The sequence below is a fragment of the Silurus aristotelis genome, assembly GCF_946808225.1.
Source record: "Silurus aristotelis genome assembly, chromosome: 5".
NCBI lineage: Eukaryota > Metazoa > Chordata > Actinopteri > Siluriformes > Siluridae > Silurus > Silurus aristotelis.
The window spans coordinates 790,194-810,193 of NC_139578.1; the positions used below are offsets into that span (position 1 = coordinate 790,194).

The 20,000-nt window shown below is 41.9% G+C and overlaps 1 protein-coding gene across 6 annotated transcripts in view; it reads left to right on the plus strand.

Annotated features, from left to right (window-relative positions):
- Window positions 1–4,390: 4,390 nt before the first annotated feature.
- arhgap21b (Rho GTPase activating protein 21b) overlaps window positions 4,391–20,000 on the plus strand; it is a 28,172-nt gene continuing 12,562 nt past the window's right edge. For all 6 annotated transcript variants that reach the window (XM_083542487.1, XM_083542490.1, XM_083542492.1 and 3 more), the window contains exons 1-8: window positions 4,391–4,669; window positions 6,049–6,209; window positions 12,060–12,233; window positions 12,468–12,489; window positions 13,225–13,317; window positions 13,424–13,502; window positions 13,592–13,646; window positions 17,322–18,756. In XM_083542487.1, the coding sequence (XP_083398613.1) occupies window positions 6,144–6,209; window positions 12,060–12,233; window positions 12,468–12,489; window positions 13,225–13,317; window positions 13,424–13,502; window positions 13,592–13,646; window positions 17,322–18,756 (1,924 nt within the window). In that variant the 5' untranslated portion in view covers window positions 4,391–4,669; window positions 6,049–6,143. The remainder of the gene's footprint in view (window positions 4,670–6,048; window positions 6,210–12,059; window positions 12,234–12,467; window positions 12,490–13,224; window positions 13,318–13,423; window positions 13,503–13,591; window positions 13,647–17,321; window positions 18,757–20,000) is intronic.

Here is a 20,000-nt window from a genome sequence, read left to right on the forward strand (position 1 = left end):
TTTTTCTTAATAAAAACTGACCTGTGTGAGATTCTGGAGGTTTCCTGAGTCTGGATTTTACCATGGGGAAACGTGTGACGTGTGAGGAAAACCACAACCGTGTGCATAAACGTTGTTGGATTTCCAAACCACACAAAAAGATTTTTTTTTTGCTTCTCAGATTAAAAAAAAAAAACAACATCCTGGATTGTGGGATTTATTTTTTTTCAGGTTTGGTGCCCTCGTGCTTCACGTGACCTCGTGGTAAAAGCGATTGAGTGATGCAGTGTTGTACACGATAGAGCTGAAGAGTGTGTGTTACAGAGGCCTATTCATACACACCTGACACATGACTCCACTCTGTTCTAACAGAAGAATGACCGAGATCCCTGTGTGTGTGTGTGTGTGTGTGTGTGTGTGTGTGTGTGTGTGTTGGGAGGTGATTTTCACGTTGCCAGATTGGGTCATTCACACACAAATTTAAACATTCAGGGAAATTAAATGAACAGGGTCAATATTACATCCCATAATAATGATACCACGGTTACAAGTTGAGATTATTGTCGGTAACGAAGGTGGAAAAAACAACCTGCCAATTTCGACGTTAATGCAAAGATTTCTCAACAATTTTCCTGATCGATTGGAATTTTATCTTGTTATAATATTAGTAGTTAGCCTAGCTAACCCGAGCATGGCTAACACTATGCAAATGATCGGAAAAGTATTTGGAAAATAAAGCGAATAAAGTTGATTTACACCTTCCCCCCCGGTGTTTGTTTTTATTACGACTTATTATTATTAAAAAACATTGTGAGAAAATCGTTTGAAACATCGTTTTTTTAAGAGAAACAATAAAACGTGATAAAATAAAATGTCCTTTATTGATTCATTAAAACATTGTTATTATGAGAAAAAAAAATCTTTATTACAGAAAAACTAACTATAGTTATTACAAGACAAAGAAAACATTGTCAATACGAGAGAAAAAACATTGTTGTTATGGAAATTTTTTTTTTTTTTTAGTAAATTGCGTTTGTTGCACTTTTGCGAGATTTCCTCGTAATTCCGAGTGGTTGATGGTTTGTTGGTGATCGTATTTAAATGTAAGCCCCGCCCCTTTCTCATTGCCCCACAAACATGTAGTTGAGTGAGGAAAGAAAGAGAACGTTTCAGAACAATAAAAATGCTCGAGGGAACAAGCCAGTGATAATTTCACTTTTTTGCGTAAACACAGTATTTGGTAGCTGTGGTGCGGAGTGAAGTTTTGAGCGCTGATGATGATGATGATGATGAAAAGGTTTGTAGGTTTTTCCAAATGGACTGTGTCCCTGCTGCAGCGAGATGAAATTCTCAGCCGCTAAATCCCACTGAACAGGTGGCTGCTGTGGAATGAAAGGAACATTTGTCCAGCTCCAGACACTCAGCAGAAATCCGCCTTTTCAGGTCTGCGCCATGAGGGTCGGCCTCTTAAAGCTGCGTTTGCTTTGAAGGTTCCCTGAAACCTATCTGGACATCTCCTGGAATGTTCTAAAATGTTTCTGGCTTCTTCAAAACAAAAAGTTGTTCTCTGATTCTGGGTTCTTGTACCTGTATCACAAGGGTTCTTGGGTTTCTTGAAAAGTGTGTTAGTCTCATAAAAAAAACTTGTGGCTTTCTGATAAAGATCCAGGGTTGCTGAAGGAGGTTCTGAATGGGTTCCTTTTCCCCTACAGATCAGGAACTCTTTTAGAAGTTCTTTTTAGGAATCCCCAGACATTTTACAGAAAATGTATTGTTTTATTTTGTTTTTTCAAAGATGCAGAAACTAGAACCTTTTTTTTCAGAACTCTGGAACCCTTGGGGTACATTTTTAAGAGCACAAAGCAACAGTTCTCCTCCTCCACAGCAACCCACTGACATTCACAGGGGTGCAGGAACCTTTTTTTCAGTAGAAATTTATTAGGAACTCTGCAGGGAACTTTATCTTAACAACCAGGAACTGCCAGAGAAATCTGAACCTTTTTGGAAACAATTTTGAGGAACTCAGTATTAATTTTTTTTTTTTTTTCATTTAAAAAAAATCTAGAAATTTTAAGAATCCTTGAACCTTTTTCAGGACCTTTTCTTCAAACTGTAGAATTCAGAAATTCCAAAGAGAGACCCGAGTTGGTGTGTATTTAGTTGTGATAACATTGACATGGTTTACATGCTAGCCCAGTCTTTTAGCCCATGATACATGCTAGTAAAGGAACTTGGTGACAGATGAGCAGCTCTATCCGGCAGAGGAAAGATGAATGTTGTGGGAACACACACACACATTCCAGAGCCTCTCCCAGCCGCATGCCGACCCCACTTTGAACCGCTAGCGCCATGTGACTCGGCTAATCTAACCAAACAGCTGCTGTATTTTTGCAGAGATGTGGAGTAGTCTGAGGTGCAGCGAGATGTTAACATACACGCTAACACGCTAGTAACAAGCTAGCTAATGGCAAACTAGCTTCTTAGTATTTTTTCCAGTGTGTAAAGTGCTCCAGATTTCTAACTGACTCTTCTGGATAGCGATTTCTTTATATTTTTCCTCAGCATTTGTTTCTCAGTGTCTTTCTCCGCATCGCCATTAGTATATCACGATGTCTCTAATCGATCGGTGAATGTTTAAAAAAAATTTACGTCTCGTTCTGACTGCCCTGACACGTGAAACGTTCAGATGATTATATCATTTAAACATAAATATCATTTTACAATCAATACACACTCACACACAGGCTACCAGCAGGTATAATTATAAGTTCATCCCTGATGAGCAGGCCAGTGGTGATGATGATAATGGAAAAACCTCCTGAAACTTCATGAGGAAGGAACCTTAAAAGGAACCAGACTCAGTGGAGAACCCATCATCACACTCAACGTCATTACAGTTCCATCATGGTTGAAATGATCAAAGTGTTCACTGTTGGAGACTTGAATGTAAAACTGTTCATGGTGACTGTAGTTCTGAGCCACTGTTTATGTTAAATACAGTCCAAATCCATCTTCGTGGGTCTTCTGTTTAACCTCCACAGCAGAGATGCCCAAACTAAGGCCAGGGACCCAAATTGGCTTGTGGTGACCTTTTGTTTTTCAATAAATTGGATTATTTCTGATTGTATTATAAGTTACACTGAACTAGAATTTTGAAAAATAATCATCTTTTATATACATTTTTTTGAATATTATAAAATCATAAGTGAGAGGAACCTTTTTGTATAAGGTAACGTTTATTTTCAGGCCGTTTCCCTCATCAGTCAAGTATGTTTTTTGGCCTTTTGTAGAAAAAATGTTGGGCTTCTCTGCGCCAAAGGAACTTCATAGATCTTCATTCTGTTAATGTGAAGAACTTCCTCAGCCTCATCATCCCATTCCACTCAACGTTTCTTCTGTTCTTGAGTTGAGTACTTCTACAACCTCTTCATGGTGTTAAGGGTTTGCGACACTCCTCCTACTTAGAAGATTCTTATCATTGTGGGACTCTGGAACACCTCCCACAACATTTACCATCCTGTCCAACCAAATATTTTCTTTACCCTTCAGTGATAGACCTCTACAAGCTCCTGTTGATATGCCAAACTTACCAGCTCATTTCTGCTTCAAAATAAAAATAGGACAAACTGTTACATCATTTAAATATTTGTATAAAATTGTAAAATAAATGTGGAATACAGCACGAATGCAGGTGTATTTACCTCATTATAAACAATGTCACGTTTGTGAAAGATAAATAGTTATTTTAAATTTGAGAGCTTTAAAAGAAATAGAAAAATAAAAACAAATAACAACAAACAATAAAAACAATCACTTTAAAATACACTGTTCGGAAATACGAACAGAAATAAGCGATAATTATTTCAATATATGGGTATATAATATGTACTTTTAAATATATATAGTTTGAATATTTAAGGTTTAAATCCAATTCTAGTATAGGAAAACATTGAGTGTGGTTTAAGATGAAATAATAATAATAGTGGTATTAATAATAATAGTGTTAATAACAGTAGTAAAAATATTCTTAATGATAATAAAAAATATAATTCATAATATATTTATATCATTTATAATAACTATTTATTACAACACTCATAATAATAATAATAATAATAATAATAATAATAATAATAATAATAATAATAATAATAATGTTATTGTTGTTAACTATTATAACTATTGTTATTATTATTATGTAACGGTTTTTGTGTAAATAATTGTTATTCAAATTCAATTTATATACATTTAATAGTAATATCTATTTAAAAATAAATCGAAATTTAAATCGAATTAAAACAATTGAAATACATATAAAAAGCACGCGCTGAGAAAATGGCCGTCTGTAACGCCGCTTCCTATTGGCCAGAATTCAAACCCCCACAGCTGTAACGCGTCCTCTGATTGGCTGGATTTTCCCAGGATTCCGTGGTGGAGCCCTCGAGCACAATTCCAACATTGTTCCGCGCGAGTTAGCTGTGGCTCGCGCGAGCCCGAGAAACACGGAGGGGGAGGAACTTTTACTCAGCGAGCGCGTTTTTAACTTAAAAAATAAATAAAATAAAACTACAACAAACTCATGATTATCAGGTTTATATAACCGAGGCGAGCCGGAGCGAGGATTTTATTCATTCATTTCGTCTTCAATGGGAATTTGGGGTGACGTTCAGTTCGGCTTTATTCCCAACAGGTAGGCTGGGAAGCTATCGCTAGCTTAGCTTAGCATAACCTCTCACTACATGTCTTTATTTTTTATTTATTCGACTTTATATTCATGTGTGTGGTTATAAATACGCCTTGTTGATCAGAAAGTCTGCTTTCGTTCACTTAAATAACCTTTCATTTAACTTTTTGTTAACTTTTCCTCGCTTCTTTTTCGTTGTTTGTGAGACCGGGTGGTGTCTCAAATCGGCGTCGTTATGGACACCGGGTGCGCTACGTAGGGTGCGAGCGCAGCGTGGGTAGTGCACATACATAGGGATTCGAGAGGGATTTGGGACACGAACAACGTCAAGCCAAGAAACTTTTCCATGGCTCCTTGGTCGCTCGGGATTGGTTGCCAGATTGAGTGAATATGTAGACGTTTTAATATGAACAAACCAAGAAAACTGCAAGATTTAGATATAAATACGGAAGTTATAAATAAACATTAATGATACAATAATTTTATATTTGTACATTTTGATATACGATATAGTGGATTTGTATTTAAATTTGGCAACCTTTCCAACTCTTAGTCCCATCTTTCTGGTTGTCTTTTTTCCTTAAAAAAAAAAATCAACATTATTTAATTTGAGCAAATTTTTACATAGATAATACCATATGTATTATAATTATGTATTATAAGAGTATAAATTAGAAAACTCTTCCAAACACTTTACCAATTTAATTATCACCATGTTTTTTGTTTGTGTTCTTAATTTTTTGGTAGTGAATTATATATATATAAAAAAAAAAAAATGAAATCTGTATATTTTGGTCCATTTGGTGTTTTTATGGTGGTAGGTGTTTGTTGTAGCTCTGAGGAACAGCAGGGAGTCTCTCACAGCCATGTGACACTTTACTCAGCTGTCTTTACTTTTCTTTATTTTATTTTTAAAAAGTGGTTTAGTACGAATGTATATTAACCATATGTTTAAGAAGTATGGAAGTGAAATACATTTATTAGTAGGGGATCGGAATCTGGTTCATTCGGAATCGAAGTTAATTGTTAAACTTTTTTTTTTTGCATTAAATTGTTTTGCATAAAAATCATAAAACATAAAGTGCTTAATAATAATTGTTGTTGACATTAAAATCTACAGGCTATTTAATGTTTAAAAATATCACCTAATACTTGCATTTAAATATAAAAATGAAAAAATGTGAGCGATAAACAATTTAATGTTCACCAAAACATTGCCGTTAATAAAAAATTTCCTGGAATAAATTCGACTCCTGATCTGAAAAACAGAAGGAACACTTTTTTTTTCGTAATTCTTTAAGTTTTTCATCGTATTCAATGTCCTCCTGTAAGATCAGAGATCTGGTTTCTAGAAGGTCTGAAGCGGTTTGTTCCGTTTTCTCCAGGACGCATGGGGACTCGGGGCAGAATGGACGTCTGATTCGTGATGGGATCGGATTAATCTGACGCTTCTCGATGTGGACTGCGGGGAGGTGAAACCATGGCGACAGGTCGGAGGAGCGATGAGGACCAGGCGGGTTACAGCGTTCACGCTCCGCTGTGTCAGGTAGTTCCTTTATTATTTATAACGCGTTCTTTTCTTATCATCATGTCCCTGCGACGTGACAACGTGAGAGCCTAAACACGTGACCGGTGGACGTGTCCGGGTGTATGATCGGATAGATGCGTACGGCGGCTTATATGCTGACGGATTCACGGTTTTCGTCAGGGGTTAAAGGTCGTCTGTCTGTAGTCGATGTACCGAGCGCTGAAGGATTAAGAAAGAAAACGTGGAGACAGAAAGTTGGAGTGAGTGGACAGGAAGGTGGTTGGAATCCGGGACATGGTGGACGGGTCAACGGTTATTAGCTCACGTGTTTAGGTTTCCTGGCAACGGGCAGATCATAGCAACGAATATACCATCGATATGCATCATGACACATATCGTGATATTGATATCGTATCTCCGAATCGCTCGCGACTCTCCGGAATTCTGTCCTAAAAGCTTTTCCTTTTTTATTTTATTTTATTTATTTTTATTATTACGGTTGTTATTATTGGCCTGCTTGTGGTTCTTGTTGGATTGTGGTTAAAGTGGTTGTTGTGGGGGTGATGGTTGTTGTTTGGTTGTTATTGGGGTGACTTTTGTTATATTATGTATTGTTAAGGAGGTTGTTGTTATTCTGGTCATTGTTGGATTTAGGGTTGTTATTGGGGTGGTAGGTTTTGGCCTGTTTGTTTGGATTGTTTTGGAGGTTGTTAGTGGGGTGACTGTTACACTTGTTGTTAAGATAGAGTTGGGGTTATTGGGGTCATTGTTGGCTTTAGGGTTGGTCTTGTTGTTAGGGTTGTTTTTGGGGGTTTGTTGTTAAGGTTGAGTTCTGGTTGTTGGGGTAAAGTTTGGTGGTTGTTTGTTGTTGGTCTGAATGTTTCTGGTTTTGTTGTTGGGTTAGACTTGTTGCGGTTGACGGATTCTTTTGTATTATTAGGCTGTCTGTTCTTGGACATGTTAAGGTGGTTGTTTGTAGGGTTGTAGTTTTTAAAACAACATGACCAGATTTCTCCCTTTTGTTAGAGGATGGTGATCATTTTATAAATGTTTTGCGCTTCTTGCTTTTAAGCCTTGATTTTTTTTTTTCCACACACACACACACACAAAACATCTGGACAAAGTGTGTGTGTGCTAGAAATAGCATTTCCTCCTCTTTTCTTGTTGTCGTGTGACTAACACTTCATCAGCTTGATCAATAGAACAGACTAAATGGGTTCTGGTTTCTCCAGATACCTGAAGGAACAGGCAGGGGGCTGAGACGTGGACGTTTTTTTAATAGATTTTTTTTATACGCACTACTAAAAGTTTTCAGACACCTCATTTATGGCGTGTGCCTTTTTTTTTTTTTTGACATCCCATTCCAAAATGAGTCTCCATTCGCTGTTCTAATAAAGTCCACTCTTCTGGAAAGATGTTTCACTACAGTTTGTGGGGGTTTGATAGCGTTGAAGTTGGAGCATTAATGGGTAAATAAATTCTCCGGTTGAATGATTACTGTTTGTCGTCTTCTTCTTCACGAACCGGAGAACCAAAAAGACCACTTTGCATATCCTCCTCGAGCGCCGCCGGATTCACATTTTGTTTTTCATAAACTGTTTACTCGAGATGCTGACTGAAAGCAACACACACACACACACACACACACACACAGTTATGCAACATTTTAACAGAAGTCTCCTCTTAATCTCCTCAACCCTCAGCTGAACTCTCAAACTTTCACAAAGACATGAAGGAGCTCGGAATCTCCTCCTGGCACGGATTCCTGGAAAATCATGGAATTCGTCCAGGGTGGAAAAAGTTGGCTAAATAAAATAAAAATAAAAAAACTAAACAAACAAAAACACAGCTGTCCAGATGAACCAGATCTTTTCAGATTCTTGTAACAGATGATTTAATTTCCTCGATGAGCATCTGTGGATCCTTTAGAGCTGGTTTCTGCATTATTCTGTTGGGTATGCAGAAACATCTCGCACATTTACATAGAAATATATACAGAGACTGTATGAAGAGATAAAAATAATCCGCTTTGAGGTGCTAACCATGACTCCGCTTCATCACTCTGTCCAGGCGTCCAGTATTTTCCTCAAACAGTTTTAGTCCTTACACATGGATGGTGATTGTGGGGTAGTGATTCTTGTGACTCTAGTGAATGAGTGAGTGAGAGAATTGATGAATTACCAGAGGTGGTAAAAGTCCACACAGCTCTCACATGTACTTTAGTAAAAAGTAGTCATTATTACTACATGTTTGTGTCACGCTGGTACCTGAACCTCACGTTATATTAATACAAAAGAATAAAAAATGTTGTTCCCTGATGATGATCAGGAACGTCTCTGTTCTCAGTCGTTTACATCACTGACTCTCTCTGTCTCATCCACGTTAACCCCAGACTTCTTATTACAGTGAGGAAAATAAGTATTTGAACACGCTGCTATTTTGCAAGTTCTCCCACTTAGAAATCATAGAGGGGTCTGAAATTGTCATCGTAGGTGCATGTCCACTGTGAGAGACATAATCTAAAAAAAAAAATCCAGAAATCATAATATATGATTTTTAAACTATTTATTTGTATGATACAGCTGCAAATAAGTATTTGAACACCTGTCTATCAGCTAGAATTCTGACCCTCAAAGACCTGTTAGTCTGCCTTTAAAATCTCCACCTCCACTACATTTATTATCCTAAATTAGATGCACCTGTTTGAGGTCGTTAGCTGCATAAAGACACCTGTCCACCCCATACAATCAGTAAGAATCCAACTACTAACATGGCCAAGACCAAAGAGCTGTCCAAAGACACTAGAGACAAAATTGTACACCTCCACAAGGCTGGAAAGGGCTACGGGGAAATTGCCAAGCAGCTTGGTGAAAAAAGGTCCACTGTTGGGGCAATCATTAGAAAATGGAAGAAGCTAAACATGACTGTCAATCTCCCTCGGACTGGGGCTCCATGCAAGATCTCACCTCGTGGGGTCTCAATGATCCTAAGGAAGGTGAGAAATCAGCCCAGATCTACACGGGAGGAGCTGGTCAATGACCTGAAAAGAGCTGGGACCACCATTTCCAAGGTTACTGTTGGTAATACACTAAGACGTCATGGTTTGAAATCATGCATGGCACGGAAGGTTTCCCTGCTTAAACCAGCACATGTCCAGGCACGTCTTAAGTTTGCCAATGACCATTTGGATGATCCAGAGGAATCATGGGAGAAAGTCATGTGGTCAGATGAGACCAAAATAGAACTTTTGGGTCATAATTCCACTAAACGTGTTTGGAGGAAGAAGAATGATGAGTACCATCCCAAGAACACCATCCCTACTGTGAAGCATGGGGGTGGTAGCATCATGCTTTGGGGGTGTTTTTCTGCACATGGGACAGGGCGACTGCACTGTATTAAGGAGAGGATGACCGGGGCAATGTATTGCAAGATTTTGGGGAACAACCGCCTTCCCACAGTTAAACCATTGAAGATGGGTCGAGGCTGGGTCTTCCAACATGACAATGACCCGAAGCACACAGCCAGGATAACCAAGGAGTGGCTCTGTAAGAAGCATATCAAGGTTCTGGTGTGGCCTAGCCAGTCTCCAGACCCAAACCCAATAGAGAATCTTTGGAGGGAGCTCAAACTCCGTGTTTCTCAGCGACAGGCCAGAAACCTGACTGATCTAGAGAAGATCTGTGTGGAGGAGTGGGCCAAAATCCCTCCTGCAGTGTGTGCAAACCTGGTGAAAAACTACAGGAAACGTTTGACCTCTGTAATTGTAAACAAAGGCTCCTGTACCAAATATTAACATTGACTTTCTCAGGTGTTCAAATACTTATTTGCAGCTGTATCATACAAATAAATAGTTAAAAAATCATATATTGTGATTTCTGGATTTTTTTTTTAGATTATGTCTCTCACAGTGGACATGCACCTACGATGACAATTTCAGACCCTCCATGATTTCTAAGTGGGAGAACTTGCAAAATAGCAGCGTGTTCAAATACTTATTTTCCTCACTGTACCTTCTGCCTGCTCATTGTGTGCGAGAGACAGGAAATGATGCACCACAATGACAAGAAACAGGTTGATGAACTGAAAACGGTGCAGTGAGAAGAAAAACTATTGACGTCACCAAATAGATTAAAAGTGAAGTAACGAGTCTGTTTTGAAAGTGTAAGAAGTAGAAAGTACAGATATTTGTGTAAAAATGTAATGAGTGAAAGTAAAAAGCGATACCAGAAAAATCTACTTAAGTACAGTAACAAAGTATTAGTACTTCATTACGTTCCTCCTCTGTGAATTGGTGAATGAGTAAGTGAGAGCATATAAAGAGAGAAAGAAAGAAGTAAAAGGAGAGTGTATACAGGATTTGTAATTTGTTCCAGACTTCACTTTTTTCCGCTTTCCTTGCTTCTCTCACTCAGATGTTTTTCACACTTTACACTTGAAAAGTCCCCCAAACTCACACTGCGGGTGACACGTGAGCTCAGACACGTCTTTAGACATTTTTGACTTGCGTAGTGTTTGTGTACGAGTGTGAGAGAGATTTCTCTTCACTACAACTGCTGCTTCACTTCACGTCACACTGTTTACACAACAGATGACGACATGGCATTCATGCAAAGCAAACACACACACACACACACACACACACACACACACACAAACACACAGTAACTGAGTAAGGTTTCAGGTGGATTGGATTTCTTCCTCCCTCATGAATTACTCATTACATCTAAACTTCCTCTTACGATATGATTATTTTGGTATTCGTCTCAACTGTGTGTGGAATAAATGCAGAAGTTAAGAATTAAAAGTTTTATAAGCAGCTGTTCGGTCTTTGGGGGCAGCGTGGGTGTGGAGGAGTGTCTCAGCTTTCCCACGTGACTGATGTCTTTAAAGGGAAGGGTGTGTATGTCGAGGAGGTGTGAGGTTATAAATACTCCATAAATACAACGGTGTGTGTGCGTGTGTCTGCTCCTGAGTCACGCCGGAAGTGTGACGTTTCCTCAGCCAACCTTCTCAGACGTGTGAAACCTGGGGAAATTTTCAGACACGATTTCGTAAACCACTTTATGAAAAATGAGAAGTTTGGTGACCATTGAAATGCAGGCGATCAACCAGTCACAATCCAGAGATTGTTACAGGGATGTAAGAGTGCGTTGATCCTCTCTTAACACGAGCTTTCAGAGTAGCGCAGGACCGGGTCGATGCTCTCGCTCTGTTATCTTATTTTGTATTGCAACTGTGCATTGACACGGTAAAGTTTTTCACGTGTATGGAAGGAGTCTCCAGTGTCAGCGCTTTGAATCGAACAGCAGTAAAACTGTAACTTATATTTTTTGAATTATTTTCAAAATGATGGGTGGGCTGACTTGTTACATTAGATGTAAATATAAACGGATAAAAAGTATGCAGCATTGTTATATAATAAATTCCAGTTTTGTAATTGTTGGTAACATTGCTGTGGTCTAAGAGGTAGAGGTCGATAGAATACTGGAGCTATAAGAAAAAATCCATACCGATAGTTTTTCCGGGTTGCTGGCGTGGCTAGTCATTATAGAGTGTGAGAGCGGCCTCTAGAGGTGAATCCCTGGAGCTATGTTCTGTTTATTGAAGGGTCTTTTATTTTGGATGTAACTGTTTTTATTTGTTTGGAATGTTACATTATGTTTCAGTTTAAATGCATGTCTAAAATCCACTATCGATTGACCTGTAGTAGGGGAATAAAACACCATCAGTTGGATCTCTGGAATGATTCAGTTCACACACACCCAGGTTCGGATCTTGCTTATGATCCTGTAATACACCACAACTCATTTCTTATATTCGTGTAATTAGTGTATTAATAAAAACTTGATGTTCTTGTGATGTTTTTAGGACGTGTTTGAGCAGAAGGAGTCTGCTGCGTCCATGCTGCAGGCGGAGGATGAGGAGTTCTCTTGGCCCGGTCCGAAGACGGTGCGGCTTCGGCGTACGTCTCTGGGCTTCGGCTTCACCCTGCGCCACTTCATCGTCTACCCTCCCGAATCCGCCGTACATTCCACTTACAAGGTCTGCATTCTGATGATTATTCAGAGGGAGACGATTGGTTTTTCAATCAGATTGCAAGTTTATATTGATATTGATACTCGTTCACACAGTGACATATCTAATTTTCTTAGTTTTTTTCTCTCTATTTCTCAATCTTAGATCAGAATAATAATAATAATAATGCTGTGATGAGTTATGGTGAGTCTCAGGAAGATGGATGTTGTGTTCCTAATCTGTTTTTTTTTCTGTTCACAGGATGAGGATGGGGATTACAGAGGTAAGAGCCTAAAACATTTTACCCCTGCAGTTATACTCCATGCAGTTTTTTATATTAATATGAATATACTAATCATTTTAATGCTAATTTAAATATTTCCATTCTAGTAATGAATTTGTTCTTTTATTTTAGACTAATTTTACTTTTTCTTCGTGTGTTTATTTTTCTTCTTAAGCCTGTGTGTAATATGTAAATCACCCCAGAACTCGTCTACTCACTTCCTGTTGGTCTCGTGTCCAGTTACTCCGAAAGTAACACGTATGAATAGTAAAGAATCTGATGCCCTATTCTGTCGCTCTCTCTCTCTCTCTCTCTCTCTCTCTCTCTCTCTCTCTCTCTCTTTCTAACTATCCTTTAACGTGACCCTGTCCCCTTGGCTCAGGAAGGAAGAGCGGGAATTCCTTTCTCCGGTGTCCTTCACCGCTCGAGGGGGAAATAAAAGCTCAACACATTGTGTGTGTGTGTGTGTGTGTGTGTGTGTGTGTGTGTGTGTGTGTGTGTGTGTGTGTGTGTGTGTGAGAGAGAGAGAGATGATGATGATGATGATGATCAGCAAGATTTTTTAACTGACTGCTTTATTGCTGAAACAGCAGTGCCCCCTGCTGACCCCACACAACAATGACATCAGGTCATGTACAGGTGGAAGTCCTATAGGAAAAAGAAGGTTGGGAACGATGAATCTAAAATGAGGATTTTTTTAGATGGTCAAGGAATTTTGATATTATGTCTGTTCAGGACGAGCTCGGAACAGACTGGAGCCCATGGACACCATTTTTGTGAAGCAGGTGAAAGAGGGAGGGCCTGCACATGAAGCCGGGCTCTGCACAGGTGCTTTTACTTTCATTTTCACAAGACATGACATTTTTGTTAACCAAATAAAAAAAAAGCCCTTTCTTCTTCTTCACTGTCTGCTTTTCACTCTGTCCGCCTGCAGGAGATCGTATTGTCAAGGTGAATGGAGAGAGCATCATTGGGAAAACGTACTCGCAGGTTATTGCAGTGATCCAGAACAGGTACACAATTGGTTTACCAGCTGAAGTGTTTGAATCAATAATCAACTACAATTTACTGACATCTGTCTATTTTCTGGTTTTGTTTTTAGTGAAACCTTTCTGGAGCTGAGCGTGATGCCCAAGGATGAGGACATACTACAGCTGGTAAAGTTTATCTTGCCATGTGCACAGAGGCCACGCCTCCTTCACTCACAGACCACACCTCCTTTGTCTATTTTTATTCAGACTGATACATTGGCCTCTTTTATTCTTACTGACACATGCCACACCTTCTTCACTCAGACTGACACCAGGGCCACACCTCTTATTTATACTGACTTGTAGGCCACACCTTCTTTATTCAGGTTCACTGAGGCCCTGCTTCTTTAACTCAGGTGACAGAGGCCACACCTTCCCTCAGGTTGACGCATTGGCTGTGCCTTCTTTACTCGGCGCAGCAGAGGCCACGCCCACCTTTCTAAAGAGGAAGGGGCCACACCCCTTCACTGGGGGGGGGGGGGGAAACGCTTCCTTTATGAAGGGAAAAGTGAGGCCGCTTCTACTGTACTAGGGTTTGCCTGAGAGGCCACGCCTACTTTACTCAGACTTGAGGTGATTGTATTAATTCACGAAGAAACACCAGCAGCCACCTTGATCTTTTAGATCCCACATCCTGAGTAGCAGCTCCACCGGTTTGCTTTATCCGCTCTCATTTTTAGCTTGTTTTATTTAGCTGACCTGTTTCAGCTGTTTCTTCTCTTCTTTTCTTCTTCTTTAAAGTATGATTCTGGGCCTCCTAACCAGGCCACTGCTGGATCTGAACCGCTGTTCTGAATAGATCAAACACAACGCAGCAATTTGTTTTTCACAGAGACCTGTGATTGGTTAGTGTTCCTCTGATTGGCATGGGAGACACCTGCCTTGTACCCCCCTCCCCCCATTCCCAGGCAGTGCGGCCAGTGGATGACCCTTTCATTGTCCTGACGATCCAGAGAGCTTTTCTGGGCCTTTCTGAAGCATTCCACATGTTGTTGACCATTACAATTTAACCAATCAGAGACCAGGAGGTGTTTCTGTACACTGCACTGGCATTTATAAAGGATGTTGAGTCTGGGAACTCGTCTTTCTGCTCCTGACAAGACAGAACATTAAATGATTTAGGTCTGTTCATCAAAGTATGGGGTTGGGTGGTAAACAGGAAGTAGTACTAATAAATAGGAAGTAGTAAAACGGTTACACTTTGCTTATATGAATAGACAGTTGAAATGAAATTAATGTTTTTTTTTTTTTTTTTTTTTCTGGGTTATTTATTTTGTGAACAACGCTGCTCCTCGTGTGGTGTGTGTGTGAAGTGCCGAATCATGGTTATTGTTCAGTAAAGTAATGAGCCGGTACTGACTCAGCTCGCCTCGTTTCTCACAGTGGAGCTCTCTTTAGACTGAACTCATGAATCCGGGACAGTAAAGTAGGACCTCGCTGGCCTGATTAATCATCTACATAGAGAAACAAACTCTTCTGAAGGGGATTATCTGATTTCTGTAGGCTCTGTTCATGTAACCATGTTTTAGAAGTTCCATTCCATGTACTACACTATGCTCCAAACCCCTACACTGTGTTCCACTTCTTACGCTGTACCCCACCCCCATGCCATGCACTGCCTTATGCCTCAGCCTCCTACCCTTTACCCCACCCCCATGTCATGTGGTAACCTATGCCCTAATCCCCTATGTGTACCCTATGCCTTGCCATGGACTTCCCCATGCTCCAACCCCATACACTGCTCCCCATCTCCTGTTCTACCTCATGCTCTAACCCCCCCTCACCGTACCCCACCGCATGCCATCTACGACATTTCAGCAAGCAATTGCTAGTACGGTTTTCAACATAATCACAAACTCAAAACGCATTGAAGCAACAATCCCAGACCTGTGAGGACTTTAGTGCCTCTGGTGCTTACGAAGCTCATATCGTCGACTCTCATTCCGCTATTACAAAGCCCACTGACGCGGAATTCATTAAGCGCAGGACACGCCCCCTTGAGGCGGGGCAAATGCCTGTTTTTACAGAACATTTAATTGGACGACTGCATAAATTTTTTTATGGCAAGCGTGACAAATTATAAAATACAACAACACATTCCTCGCCATATATTATCTTACCTTGGCCGAGCGTTTTTTTTGTTACTATAGAAACCGGGGGCAGAACAAGCTCGAATTAATTGACTGTAGGACGCAGGATGAGCATTTTTATATCGCACAAGTCGTAAACATCCCACCCTCCTCCCTTTCTCCTCCTCGCTTACTGTTGCACATCTGTTTGCTGTGTGTGTGTGTGTGTGTGTGTGTGCGTGCGTGCTGGAGGAAAGCATTTGGCTGTGTAATAGGGCAGTGATGTGGCCTGTCCAGACTGGGCGGGAGGATTAAAACCGTTTTCCCTCTTGAGGATGACATTCGAGAGAATGAAGGTGGAGACATGCTTACGCGCAAACACACACACACATACACACACACACAATATTAAATTCCTGTGCTCTAAATGGTCATAAATTGAAAACATTATATAACAGAGCGTTGTAGAAAACTCTGTCTGGACAGCTGATCGGTGTGTCTTGTGGATGTGTGTGTGTGTGTGAGATTGAGGTGTGTGTGGGAGAGGGAATCTAAGAGAGAGAGGAAGGCAGCGGAGGAGGGGGAGAGCTCTGCCATCTGAACAGAATGTATAATCAAGCCTCCGTCATGTGAACGGTCGCAGCTCTTGGAGAAGAGACAGAGCGGAGGGTGTGTGTTTGAGAGAGAGAGAGTGTGTGTGTGGTGGAGGCTGAAAAATGGAACGAGAGAAAAAAGACGGAGAATCGTTCAGCGTTTGGAGCACGAAACGGCGAGCAGGTGGCATCGGTTTATTTTTAGGTTCTCGTATGCTGTTGCGTAACGATACATCGCTTTAATATTTTCTGTCTGTCTCTCTTTCTCTCTCTGTCTGTCTCATGTCTTTTTTTCTTTCTGTTGTTCCACCCTGTTTTTCCCCCTCGTGACTCCTGATGCGATTGAATGGCTGCAGCTTTCGCGGGAGATCGCTTGTGCGGTAAGCCCGAACGCTGTGTGCGGTGGTGTTAGCAAGATCTTTATCGCGATGACGTCCGGGTTGCTCCGTGCGGTTGATAAGCGAGGCGATGCCGATCGCTCGTAGCGCGCATGCACCTGTTTGATTTCCAGCCGGCCGGAGGTGTGTTTGCGAAGCCTCGCCCTTTTTGCGTTCTTCGCCGCCTCTTTTTTTTTCTACCTGGAAAAACTTTGACCTCTGGAACTTTTCAAGGGAGGGGCAAAGTTCTTTTGTAGGCTGTAGACTCTACAGGTATGCCAGGTGAAAGTCTGCTCCTCCTATATCAATTCTTAGTGAAAGTGGTCGAAGAGTCCTCAGAGGCCATGTGGGATCCTTGAGCACTTTACAGATAATGATTACGGAGGTCAGGTTTAGTGCGGTGGCTAGCGGGGGAAATCGATCACCCCTGGCCTCTGTTTCTCTGCGGACGCGTTTGGTTACCCAGCAGGTGTGTTCTGGTTTTTTTATCACTAAAACGATACTTATTCTGGCTAATGTTTAGCTTTAGCATGCTGGATTGAAGTGCTTTCAGCAAAGGAAAGTGGCTACCTGTTTGTCCACAACGATGAGATTAGATAACGACATTTTTTAACCCTTTATATCCCTGATACTAAATCCCAGTTTACATTTAACGTTTGCTCAGAACGTCGCTATGCTTTTAGATCGAGACTCTCACACATCCTCTTTAAATGCACATTTTTGCAAATCTTTATCTGACACGAGTCTTGTCTTTTCCCTTAGGCGTACTCACAGGATGCCTACCTTAAAGGTCACGATGCCTACAGCGGAAACGCTCGCCACATCCCGGAGCCGCCTTCCGTATGTTACCCACGAGTAGACTGTAAACCCCTCGGGATGGCCGAGGCGACGGAAGTCCCCCCCTCAGGGGGGGTGCAGTCTGATCTGGGATACCGTGTGGAGATACCTGTACCCCCTTCGCCACCAGCGAGGGTCCCAAAGACTCAGACGGCGGTGTGCGTGTGCAACGAAAGCGTCAGGACGGTGTTGGTGCCGGCGGATGCCCACACGGGGGTTCCTGGGGAGTACGGCCATGTGAGTCCCGATCCTATGCTGTTGAGAACGAGGTCGTACTTTCACCCACGCAAACCGGACCTGTATTCACCAAGTTACCACGGAGAATCGTTCGCCGTCCCGGCACCTCTTTATCATCCGTCTGCTTCCACTGTCTCTCCGGCTTCCCATCAAAATATCGACTGGCGGACGTATCAGACCTACAGGGAATACATCGACCACAAAGGCCTCCATGCGTACAGCCGGACGATTCAGGAGCGCCTGGACAGTTTGCGTGCTGCCGCGGCCACCTCCCAAAGTTCCTCGAACTTTGCTCAAAAAAACACGTGGGGCAATAAAATCCGACGCCGGAGTACCTCATACGATCGGTCCTATCAAGGACCTACCATGCTTCCGCCTCGAAGTGCTTCCCAGGATCGGATGACCGGGGTAGAAAGAGCGTCCCGGGCACAAGATTGGCCTCCTCGGAGCGCCTCGGATGGGATCATCAGGAACACTCGTTTTCATTCCACCGACTACATCGAGCATGGTGACATGGTTCCTTGGCCTGTTGATCGGAGAGGTTACGCCCCGGTGGAGCAAGGACCTCGCCCCAATCAGCAGCCCGTCCTTCCGAAACCGGGAATCTACCCGCATTCTTACGGAAATGGCGTCCGAGGCCGATCCAGTCCACATCAGCTGAGCTGTAGGACAGACATCCCTCCTCCTGCTGTTTCCACCGACAGGATCCAGCGCGTCACCAAAACCCAGCCTAAAGAGGTGCAGTTGGGTAAAGACCAAAGACTTCATGTTAGTAATCACGTTACGGCTAACCAGCAGTCCAGGACTCGCACCAAGACAATGCAAAGTCCAGAACCTGTCATAGAAGCCTTGGTGGGTCAAAGGTCAACGTCCTGCTCGGTGCCTACTCCTCAGAGGCAGGCGCAAAGAGGAGCTCCGGGGCAGAGGATTCACCCTCGGGCTCTCAAGGGATTACCGGTGAACGGGTGCAGCTCGGTGGAAGGTGTCGTGATGCGAGAGAAACCCGCCATGGGAAAGAGCGTTCCGCTACGCCATCCCTCCTACATCCAGGCACAGGAGCATCAAGACTCCCTGTTCAGCTCTGCAAACCTGAACGAATCGCTCGACTCCATCCCCTTCATCGGTGAGTGCCGCCGACTCGGTCGCCATAGCAACAAGCTAGGGGAAGCATGTGTGAGGTTTGTGGAAGAGTAATTGTCAGGATCGAGTCAATAATCGTAAGAGGGAGAGCTTGGGAGGTTTGTCTCACGTTATTTCGTCATTCACATATGGTGATTTGGTGAATATGAACTGTCAAGAGACGATCACATTTCAATAGGATTTACTCTGAAGGTATAAGCAGTCAGATCCCCGTGCAAAAAAAATCTGTTACTATGAGTTACTATAGAAACGATGACCTGGTCGGATGCGGTATGTTTCTATTAAGTTAAAACCTCAGAGTTGGTCGTAAGCCGACCGTCTTTATTAATACGCACCGCCGCGATGTAACTGGAGCTTTTTAAAGAGTTCATTACGTTACGTCGTTTTGGAAATCGATAAGCGCTCTGCTGCCACGCAGCTCTCGCCGGGGTTTCATTACTGCCTGCATGGATTTCTCTTATTATGGCTTTTAATCACTGGCTAAAGATTAGGAGCAGGGGAAAGACCTCCTCGTGCAAGAGGCTCATTCACTAAAAACGTGTCAGAAAGATGCACTCTGTGGCCAAAAGTATTGGACACCTGATATTTTTTGTGTGTTTCTTTGTGGTGGAAATTTTCCCTTCACAAACTTTTAGCCATACAGTATACCCATTTCGAAAACATCGTAAAATTACACAGCGGCCCTCGTCTCAGCTTACGTCGCGTTAGCCACATCAAATTGCATTTTTTACACGCATTCGTTATTTCTGTCTGCACACATCGGATACGGCGCAATCCGTGCTGCAAGCCGATCGGATATGCAGGTAATTTCAGTGACAGGCAGTGAGCGTTGCATCAGTGCATCAGGAGGGTAAAAATAGTAAGCTTGTGTATGTGTGTGGGGGGGTTTCTCTCAGCGGTTTTTACACACCGACCCCCAGACCACATCCTGCCTTTATTCCACTCACCTCCTCAATCTCAGAGAACATCTGGGTATTCGATGGAGTGGCTTAGAGGGGAAAAAAACCCTGCCAGGCTCAAAATCACTGTATCAATATAGAAACGTGAGAGAACATGATCAAATAGGAATACAATTATTTACATAGTGATGAAGAATGGTGAAGGTTCACCAGTGGGGTGATGCACAGCATTTAAACAAATATCAAAATTAAGAACTATAATAAAATGATAAAGAAATTCACATCGCTCGGTGAGGGACACGCAGGGTTCCCAACTATTCTTCTTATT